This window comes from Delphinapterus leucas, chromosome 16 (assembly GCF_059928025.1).
Source record: "Delphinapterus leucas isolate spDelLeu-1000000601 "Yukka" chromosome 16, BTC_Dleu_Yukka2, whole genome shotgun sequence".
Taxonomy (NCBI): domain Eukaryota; kingdom Metazoa; phylum Chordata; class Mammalia; order Artiodactyla; family Monodontidae; genus Delphinapterus; species Delphinapterus leucas.
The window spans coordinates 25662701-25673706 of record NC_143144.1 but is presented as its reverse complement, the minus strand read 5'-3'; the positions used below and the strand labels follow the sequence as shown (position 1 = coordinate 25673706).

Below are 11006 nucleotides of genomic sequence, written 5' to 3'. Positions count from 1 at the left end.
TTTCCTCTTCGTTTGTTTGGTCCGGTGGGTTTTTACCTTGCTCCTTCATCTGCTGTGTGTTTCTCTGTCTTCTCATTTTGCTTAACTTACTGTGTTTGGGGTTTCCTTTTCACAGGCTGCAGGTTCATAGTTCTCGTTGTTTTTGGTGTCTGCCCCCAGTGCCTAAGGTTGGTTCAGTGGGTTGTGTAGGCTTCCTGGTGGAGGGGACTAGTTCCTGTGTTCTGGTGGATGAGGCTGGATCTTGTCTTTCTGGTGGGCAGGACCATGTCCAGTGGTGTGTTTTGGGGTGTCTGTGACCTTATTATGATTTTAGGCAGCCTCTCTTGTAATGGGTGGGGTTGTGTTCCTGTCTCGCTAGTTGTTTGGCATAGGCTGTCCAACACTGTAGCTTGCTGGTTGTTGAGTGGAGCTGGGTCTTAGCGTTGAGATGGAGATCTCTGGGAGAGCATTCGCTGTTTGATGTTATGTGGAGCCGGGAGGGCTCTGGTGGACCAATATCCTGAACTCGGCTCTCCCACCTCAGAGGCACAGGCCTGACACCCGGCCGGAGCACCAAGACCCTGTCAGCCACACGGCTGGTTCAGTTCTGGTTAGAATTTGACAATCCTGATGATGTTCAGTGATTTTTTTTTTTTTGGCTGTGTTGGGTCTTTGTTGCTGTGCATGGGCTTTCTCTGGTTGCGGCAAGCAGGGGCTACTCTTCGTTGTGCTGCAGTGGCTTCTCTTGTTGCAGAGCATAGGCTCTAGGTGCATAGGCTTCAGTAGTTGTGGCACGTGAGCTCTAGAGCGCAGGCTCAGTGGTTGTGGCACACGGGCTTAGTTGCTCTGCGGCATGTGGGATCTTGCCGGGCCAGGGCTTGAACCCGTGTCCCCTGCATTGGCAGGCAGATTCTTAACCACTGCGCCACCAGGGAAGCCCCTCAGTGATTTTGTTTTGTTTAGTTTCCAAAACTCCTGAATCAATTTCCAGGTTCTCTGCATTCAGCCAACACTGATGCCCAGAGAGAGACCATCTCCTTTCAGTGGATGAGCATTCTTTTATTCGTAACCTATTTCCTGTTTCCTAAAAGAAATTTCCATTTCACCCTAGCCCTTGTGCATCACAGTGCACTGACTGGTGATAACAGCACGTGCAGCAAAGGAGACAACACAATTCAGAAGTTTGTTTCTCCTTCTCTTTCATTTCTTATTTTTTTTTTAACTTAGGTCCTCTTTCTTTTCTTCTTGGTGTTCCTGGCCAGAGGTTTGTCCATTATGTTTACTCTTTCAAAAAACCAACTCTTGGTTTTTTTGAATTTCTACAATTTTCTTCATCTCTATTTTCTCTCTGATCTTTATTATTACATTTCTTATGTTACCTTTAGGTTTTGTTTATTCTTTTTCTAATTTTCTTAGGTGGTAGGTTAGGTTGTTTATTTGAGATTTTTCTTATTTTTTAGGAAGACTTGTATGGCTCTGTACTTCCCTCTTAGGACTGCGTTTGCTTCGTCCCAGAGATTTGGTATGGTTAGATTTTCATTGTTGTTCGTCTCATGGTTTTTAAAAATTTCCTCTTTTATGTCATTGTTCACCCATTGGTTTTTTAGTAGCATGTTGTATGGTCTCCATGTAAGTCTTTTCTTTTCCTTTCTCTCTCTGGTTGAATTCTGGTTTCATGCCATTGTGGTTAGAAAAGATACTTCAAATTTCTATCTTAAATTTGTTTAGGCTTGTTTTGTGAGACAGTATGTGGCCTGTTCTAGAAAATGTTCTATGTGCACTTGAATAGAATGTGTATTCTAGTTTTTTGGATGTAATATGCTGAAAATGTCTATTGTTTAACTGCTCTACTGTGTCATTTAGGATCTCTTTTCATTTATCAATTTTCTATCTAGAAGATCTCTTTATTAATGACAGTGGGCCGTTAAAATCTCCCACTATTATTATATTCCCATCAGTTTCTCCCTTTATGTCTCTTAACATTTGTTTTATTTAAGTGCTCCTATAATAGGTGCATATATGTTAATGAGTGTAATATCCTCTTCTTGTATTGATACCTTTATTATATAGTGTTTTTCTTTGTTTCTTTATGGCCTTGGCTTTAAAGTCTATTTTGTCTGATATGAGTATTGCTACTCCCTGCTTTATTGTCATTTCCATTTGCTAGAAATATTGTTTTTGATAACCTCACTTTCAATCTATGTGTGTCCTTCACCCTAAAGTGGGTCTGTTATAGCCAGCATATTGTAGACTCTTGTTTTATTATCCAGTCGGCCAGTCTGTGTGCTTTGATTGGAGCATTTAGTCCATTGACATTTAAGGTAATTATGGAAAGATATTTTTTATTGCCATTTTAAACCTTGTTTTCTTATTGATTTTGTATTTCTTGTTTCTTTTTTTTCCTTTTGTGATTTGATGGTTTTCTTTTGTATTATGCTTTTTGTTCTCTTCGTTTTTTGTGAATATGTTTTTGTTTTGTGATTACCCTGTTTTCAAGTACGTTTACCCATTACTGTATCTACTTGCTTTAGACTGGTAGCCATATAGGCTCAAGCATAGTCTAAGAAGAAAAATCTACATTGTCTTACTTTCTTCCCCCACATTTTGACTCTGATGTCCTCTTTTACATCTCATTTATACTTTTGCTGTTCCATGTGGCTATCATCACTTTCACAAAAATTTTTTTGATTATTTTTCCTCAATCTCTGTACTGGTTTATTTAAGTGACTTTTTTTCCAATTGTGTGATTTTCTCTTTCCTATAGATTCTTCTTTTCTATTTAGAGAATACCTTTCAATATTTCTTTTAGGATTTTAGTATTACTGTATTCTTTTAGTTTTTTCTTCTCTGAGAAATTCTAGTATTTTAGTATTAATTCTAGGATTTTAGTATTACTGTATTCTTTTAGTTTTTTCTTCTCTGAGAAATTCTCCTTCTATTCTAAATGATAATCTTGCTGGTTAGAGTATCCTAGGTTGCAGGTTTTTCCGTTTCAGGACTTTGAATATATCTTGCCACTCCCTTCTGGCCTGCAGTGTTTCTGTATTGCGGTCAGCTCATAGTCTTATGGTGGTTCACTTGTAACTAATTCCTTGTTTTTTTCTTGCTGTCCTTAGAATCCTCTGTTTATTTTTCACTTTTGCCATTCTAATTATAATGTGTCTTGGTGTAGTTCTCTTCAGGTTCATCTTGTTTTGGACCCTCTGTGCTTCCTATACCTGGATATCTGTTTCCTTCTTCAGGTTTGGGAAATTTTCAGCTGTAATTTCTTCTAATACATTTTTGATCCCCTTTTTCTTCTTCTACTGGGATTCCTACTGTGCGTAGATTGACATGCTTTATATTATCCCATAGATCTCATATATTGCTTTTTCTTGTCTTTCTGTCTGCTGTTCTGATTGGGTGATTTCCATTACTCTATCTTCCAGATCACTTATTCATTCTTCTGCATTATTTAGTTTGCTATTTATTGCCTTTAGGTTGGCTTTCATCTTGGCAAGTGAGTTTTATAATTTTAATTGTCTCCCCTTTATAGTTTCTAGTTCCTTTTTACAGTGATTTGTATTTGTTGATAGCCTTTCTTAATTCTTTCAGTATCTTTATTACCTCCTTCTTGAACTGGGGGTCTGGTAGTCTGTAGAGGTCTGTTTCATTATTTGCTCTTTCAGGGGATTTTCTTATTTTAATTGGGAGTAGTTCCTCTGCCTTTTCATTTCACTTAAATTTCTCTGACTCTGTGGATTTAAGACAAAGTCATATACTGTGGTCTTGAAGGGCTGTTTTTCTGTGGGAGCATCCCTGTGTGGCCTAATATTTTTGGTGCGAGGACTTTTTAGTGTGGACGCCTGCCATGTCTGACTTCAGGTTGTGCTGGATGTTATAGGAGGTACGATAGGTGTTGTGGTGACCAGAGCCTGCACTGGATGTTCAGCAGGGCCTCCTCTTTGCTCTGTGGTGGTCACAGCCCTCTTTGGGGCGGGTCTGCTCCCCAGTTGTTGGAGAAGAAGCCCCAGATCCATTTCTGAGCTGTGGTGTGAGGTAGGCAGGACTGGAGCACTCCCGCCGAGAGAGGAGCCACTGAGTATTCTTCCACCGGAGCTGTCCACTAGGAAATGCGCTCTGTGGTGTTGCCTGTCACCTGTTGTGCGGGCTCACAAAGTACACTGTTGTTGGCACTGCCCTCGGCCCCCAGTCAGCCATGGGAATGCAGGCAGTCTACCAGGTGTACCTCAGGTGCTGTGCTTACAAAGCCACTAGCACTGATCCGCCAGTCAGGAATGGGGACCGCTGTAGTCGCACACCTGGACCCGCCGTGGGAGCTAAGGAGTCAGCTCAGGCCCTGACCGTGCATCTGCATGCACGGGGCCCACAAAGCCTGCAGCTACTAATGCCGGACCCGCCATAGCTACAGGAGCACCAGTAATCTGCTCAGGTGTCCCACAGGCAATGAAGGTACAAAGCTGCCTGCAGCAACATAAATCCACTGAAGTCACACGCCTCAGATTTCAGCCCTGCCTCTGCATATGGGCAACCCGCCAGCACTCGCATGCCCCCAGAGCTGTAGAGGGGGAGCCGTGCCCACTGTAAGCACCGAGAATGAGGCTGCTATGGCGAGGCCCCCCACTCTCTCGGTGTACACGTTAATAACGGGGCTTCTGTGACCAACCCATACTCTGTCCTGCACACACGCCTGGTTGCAGCCTGGACCACACTCCAGCCCCTTTGGGCTATCTCTGTGCAGCCAACCCGTCCTCTCCCTGTGTCTGTCTGCTGAAGCCCAAGTTTCAGCACCCAGCCCCACGTGCTCCAGCAGATGCGCGTCTGGGCTGCGGAGTGCAACGAGGTGGCCGGGACTGTCTGTGCTGGTCTCTCTCTGTTCTGCCTGCTGCAAGCCGGCTGGCCACACTGTCCTCTGAGCTGCTGAAGCTCCTTGTCCCGGCTGATCTCCCAGCTGGTGAAGGGGGTTCCTGGGGTGAGGAGACCTTTCCTCTTGCACAGCTCCCTCCAAGGGGTGCAGGTCCCGTCCTGATTCATTTTTTTTTTTTTTCATCCTACCCAGTTATATGGTGATCTTTCTTGAAGCTTTGGTTGTATGAGATCTTCTGCCAGCCTCCTGTAGGTATTCTGTGAGAATTGTTCCACATGTACATGTATTTTTGATGTATTTATGGGAGGAGGTGAGCTCCATGTCCTTTTATATTCTGCCATCTTGATCTCTCTCTGTCCGATACCTTTTTTAGTAACAAGTTCTCAGTAAAGCTTAATGTCGAACCAACAAGGTTCAGACAGTGGTTCCCCCATCTGCTTCACTTCTGACATGAATTCTTCTAAATGTGCTTTGACCTAATGACTGGATCAGGGGACAAGCCACTAGACATGGCAGTATAGACTGTTATGTCACCTTTCTGCCTCTGCTTACTCATGGATCAAAGACTGAAAAATGCCAACCTGGAGGGCACTACAGTTATATGAAGCACCTTGATGTGGTACAAAGACACAAGGAACACTTTTTGGAAATAAACATGTTTATTCTAAAATTAATGCAAATAATTGAAATTATAGCAGAGGATGTTAAGGAGCTATTATGGACCAAAAAAAAAACACAAGAAAAAGTAAGGCAATTACAACTCCAGCTCAAGAAAAGGCTCTCAAACACATGCCTTCTGCTTACAGGCTATAGCTGGTGGCTACCAAGTTAGGCCTCTGTCATTACTTCTATCACTACTGGGTCTAGCTAAAAGCAGCTTGTTGCTGTCAAGACCCACAGAGAAGGCAAAGGGGGCTCACAGCTGTGAGCATCAGGACACCACTTCTTGGGTGGACCACGCCTCCTCACCAAACATATCCTGGCCCCTTTTTCTCTAGGGTTTACCCCAAAGCAAGTAGGGGCTCAGGGAACCAAGTCCTTTGGCAGAAACTATATGGCAAAGGCGGTATTCCTTGGCTTGATTCTGGCCAAGTGTGAATGGGCTGAGAGCCAGAATGAAAAGCTGGGTTACGTGAAGGACAGAACTTCAGAGCCTGAATAACCCTTCAGAAAGACTTCTCACTTCCTATTCATAATGGGACAAGAGGCCCAGTGGTTACGTGTGCAGATATCTGAGGAGTTCCATCAGCTCCCAAACCAAATGTAGGGCTTGAAATCAGTGTCCTTTGGTGAAATGGATCCACGCTACCCAGCTGGGTGGAGACCACCCCAGATGGCTCAATCCATCAGTAAGCATCAGTAAGATGTAAGCAGGTGTGGATGAGGGAGGTGACTGAAAAGTTAAGAGAAGGCCCTGGCCCTGAGGAACTGAAGATGTGAGTTCCAGACCTTTAAACAGGTGTGGCCACCACTCCTGGTGGAGCTACCAGGAAGGTGCTTGGAACTGAGCAGAACTGCCGCTCGTCCATGTCTGAACTGGTTCTGGTATCAGTGGTCACACACAACCATATCAACACAAAGGGGCACTTCTCCCCAGCAGCCGGTTTGGAGCTGCCACCACCCCAGCAGGTATCTTCCCTGTGTGAATATAGCCATCCACAGTGACTAAAACTGGGGACATTTTATTAACTGCTTCTTAAGAGATTATTGCTGCAATTAGGAAGGGAGCCTTGAGATGGAAAAGGGGGAGATTAAAGACTGAAAAGATCTAAAAGAGGCCAGTACCGTTTTCCAGGTATAAAACTGGTCATGTTAAAAGTGACATGGCAGTATATTCATGCAACTACTTAATTCTAACCCAGAAAAGAGAGTACAGTTTTTGCAGAGGCCGATGTGACACCTGCTAGCAACAATACATCATCAAGACATTCTACCCACCACTGCCAGACTGTTACTCATGTGCACAGGTGTACAGAATAGAAAGCCCACAAGTGTTGGGTCAGACTAACGCTCGTGACCATAACCTAAAGTGGCAGCAAGCAATGTCACAGCACAGAGGAAGGTCCTGGGAGACACCGGAAACAAGAGCACACTCTGCAGGACACGTGCTTCTCCATTTCAGCAGCTGACAAACCACAGTGGTGCCTGCCGGGTGGTTCTGGGCCCCTGGACTTCCTCTATCCAGCCTGAACACACTGGAGATCCAGGGACGGTTCATGCACAGTCTCTCTCTCAGGAGGTGCCCAGCAGTTCAGCCACCAGGGGGAACGTGACTCTCACGTCCGAAGGATCTGAGCCTCTAAGAGAAACATACCCCAACCATCCTTGGAACCCACAGAAGACAGGATGAAAGACACCACACCAGCCCTGCAATGACATGGCCAGCTGGTCACAGTTAGTGTGGAGGGAGTACAGAGCTAAAGAACACTTCAGACAACTGTGCCAAGGAGCCGGCGGGAAGTCCAGGCGTCGTGGCTCTCCTGGCCGGTGTTCCCAGCGAAGAAGGCTAGAGGAGTCCAGCCTGAAGAGGCTGAATATTCAGGAGTCCCTGAGAGGGGTAGGGGACAAAGGAAAGTTCCTCCTGACTTACCCCTACCCAGGTGAAAGCCTCAAGGACCGATCCAGTTGCCCTCGGCCCGGGTCAGGAGTAGCCCGGCCCCGCTGAGGAAGAAGGCACATGGGGTGTCAGCATGAGAGCAGGACCGTGGCTCAGCCTAGATCAGGGCCCCGCGTGGGAGGCGGAGCGTGGGGAGCGGGCGCAGGGTTGGGTCCTGTCCCTGCGCCACCCTGAGCAACTAGTCTGACGAAGGAATCCCAGGCCCTGGGCCACAACTGACACTTGCCATCATGTCTTCCTATTCCAGAAAGTTTACCTCATCCTAGCCAGGGCCGAGGAGCTTGCAGTACCTGAGGCTTAACTGCCGTCGTACCTTTGGGAGCTGAATAAAGGGGGAAGAGGCAGGAAGAACACAGAATGGAGAGAGATTTTCCCTGCCTTGGGGGCTCTCTCACGCCCACCTCGGGTAAGTTGAGGCAATTTGTGAAGGTGCTTTGAGCTCTTCCTTCAGGCAAGCAAACGTGCTTGACGGCTTAGAGCAGCAGGGAGGGGAGGACTGCTGCCAACTCTGGTGACACATTTGAATTTGGGTGCTCATCCCACCCCGATCCTCAGGAAAGTACAGAAAAGGGCCCAGGAGAGAGTTCAGGCGTGCCCCAACGCTGCCAATTCAGGGAGGCAGCCCCAGAAGGCCCTAGATTCTCTGAAACCGCACTCTTTTCCTCGTCCATGGAAATAGGAACCAACCAGTGGGAGCATAATTTCCAACAACAGTCTTCAAAGATGACAACCAAGTATCAAATGGGAACTGCAGGCACCGCCGAGGACCAGCGACTGCTCCAGACCCTGCCGTGGTGGACGGAGCAGATCTGCTGGACCGTGCCGGCCCCGCATAGCAAGAACGATGGCTGGTCAACCTGTGTCCTCAAGAGACAACACAAGCTGCAATAGAAGGGACCCTGAGACAGCTAACCACTCACAGAGGAGGACTGGAAAAGCCTCCTGCTTAGAGCAGACCTCACCCTCACCGAGGGAAACATCGGTTATGGAACACTTCCCGTCTGACTAGCCCACCTGCCTGAGGTAACAAAGCAACCCTTTTCCTATCTCGTAAACCATAGCCCAGCTTCCCTAAGGAGTCAGGACAGGTCAGAGCTCCCACACCGTGATTAAGTGAAGCTGAAAGCAAGAGAGGTTAGAGAAGGAAATGGTTAAAACAATTCCCAGGGTAACATTTAGAACAAGGGCAAAATAATTACGTCATGGAATCCTTTAGAGTCTTCACGTTAAAAACCACAAAGGGATGGAAACAAGAATCCTGAGGATCAGGCTGTCTCATGGTCTGCCGTGTTGTGCTCTATGGAGCAAAGACCAGATGTTGAAACCATGTGGCCCGTCCCACACCCCGAGAACCTTCTGAAGGCCAGATGCGCCTCAGGGCCACGGAGGATCCCAGCTCAGCGGGGTTTTGGAGAACCATTCATCTGGCTGCCCTGAGTTACAGTGTCTGTGCTGAAAAGGCTGTCCAAGAAGACGGAGGACAATTCTGCCACCAGGTTCCTGTCGACTGTAGCCTGGGCCATGCCGTAGATCGCACCCTACAAACCCAGTCACAGAGTGTCATTAGAGACGAGGGGCCCGGAGCAGCCCGTGCTGCGGTCGTGCGCTCCTCCTCCCACCATGCCCGCCTCCCCAGCCCAGGCACTGTGCCAGCAGAAAGGCATAGGCTGTTTTTCACAGGCATTTGCCAGCCTGCCGTTCTGCCAAAAGAACTGTCCTATGGGATTTGGTGTAGAAAATTCCGGAGGAAACAGGCTTATTGCCTTTCCTGTGTCAAAATTTTCTTTTTAAATGGACACTACCACCACCTGTCTTTGTACAGCACTTTCAAATTTACAAGGTGCTTATTATATCTAGCATACCTCGTTTGAGACTAAAACAAACCCTGGGAATGGGTGAGCAGAGATCATCAGTTCTGACTAATAAGGAAAGAGGTTTGTGGATAAGGGACAGAGGCAGGAACAGACTGGGGATCATCTGATTCTTTCAAGCACACCACCACCACCTGAACTTCCACAGGAAGAAAAAACCCCACGTGTCCCTACCATTCCTGTGGTCTTTGCTTTCGGATTCTTCATGATTTGAGTGACGGATTCCCGGATGTCCTTTAGGAACTGTATCGCTACTCGCTTACGGGTGTGTACCAGTGTGATGCAGAAATGAATGCTATGGGAGAAGAAAGACAAAGCGAGATGAATCCTGGAATAAGAGGGGGAAAAAGTTCTGAAATCAGGCAGCCCCCAACACAGGAATTTATTGATTGCTTCTTCGTGTTGCTCGTGACAAGTGTAGCCGAAGTGCTCCCAGCCGTGGGCATCAGGGCTCTCAAATACACGGGCTGTCAAGAGGGCTTCATGCCCTCAGCGTGACCAGGAACCACCCTGACAAGATGAATACAGCTGGCTGTTCTGTCCTCCCCCTCCCCTCAGAAACTGTCCACTGCTGTTCCTTCAACCATGTGACAACCCACAGGACGCTTTTATCTTAGGTGGTAAACCCTCATGGGGCTAGGGCCATATGGCTGGGGTCTCGAAGGTCTTCAGGGCAGAGAAGAAACTGACTGCCCCTGTAGGGAGACTGGGGTACAGTGGGATTGTGAAGAGGAAAAAACGGAATCCAGATGGGGCTGGCAGTGGCACGACACATGACAGGATCGGGGTGGGGGGGGTGCGGAGGGCACTAGGAGACCTACTCTGTTGAAGCAGAGTGTTTATTTAAAGGCATCCTGGAAGATTAGGTTAGAAATGCCTATGGAAGGCGACAGCAGCAGGCCTGAATGACTGCAGGCCCTGGATTAGAGGCCCTCCGTTACTCAGGTCATGAGAGCACCTGCGGATGGGACAGAACAGAGCCCAGAAAGAGAGCAAGTGTGTGTGGGGCGGTGGGAGACAATCTCATGACCGACCACTCATCTCAAGGCTGCCACCTAATTTGCCAGACCTTAAAGCTAACAGTCTTGTTCTTGATATCGAATAACTCCAAATAGCAAGACAGACATCCTGAGATACTACAGTTGCCACTAAAGTGCTGGGCTCTAGCAGTCACTCTCTATACTTCAGGTCATCTTGCTGCCCAAGTCCTTCAGCAGTCATGGAGCAAAGGAAAGTCTTCAAGCTCACCTGGGTGGGAACTGCAACTGGTTCAAGCTCCAGCCCTTGGCATTCATCAGGTTGAATAGTCGATAGATGTCAAAATCATGGGAGCCCAGAGCAATGACTGACAATTGAGGATTCCCAAAAACAAAGATGCCTTTGATATTTTCCAGTCTTAAAACAAAAGGAACAGAAAGGAAATTCAGGCACGTACATTCTTCTGGTCATCTCATGTCTCCCTTATAACAAATCTAACCTTTGGGGGCTTAAGTTTTCTCATAAGGTGGCTAGACTGAGATCAGTGGTTCCTAAATACTAAAAATATTTTAAGGCTCAAACCCCACTAGATCCAATGAATCAAGACTGTTGGCTCTTAACCTGTCTGCCCAACTCCCAAATTATAATATGCCCCCCCAGGGGTATCTGAGGGATAAACAATGTACTTTTTTGT

At 46.9% G+C, this 11006-nt stretch overlaps 1 protein-coding gene across 2 annotated transcripts in view; it reads right to left on the bottom strand.

The window, feature by feature from the left end:
* Positions 1-1340: 1340 nt before the first annotated feature.
* Positions 1341-11006, bottom strand: part of SGPL1 (sphingosine-1-phosphate lyase 1) — a 59772-nt gene continuing 50106 nt past the window's right edge. For both annotated transcript variants that reach the window (XM_022590798.3, XM_089897620.1), the window contains 3 exons: positions 10583-10729; positions 9509-9629; positions 1341-9001 (listed from right to left, as the gene is read on the bottom strand). In XM_022590798.3, coding sequence (XP_022446506.1) covers positions 8861-9001; positions 9509-9629; positions 10583-10729 — 409 coding nt within the window. In that variant the 3' untranslated portion in view covers positions 1341-8860. The remainder of the gene's footprint in view (positions 9002-9508; positions 9630-10582; positions 10730-11006) is intronic.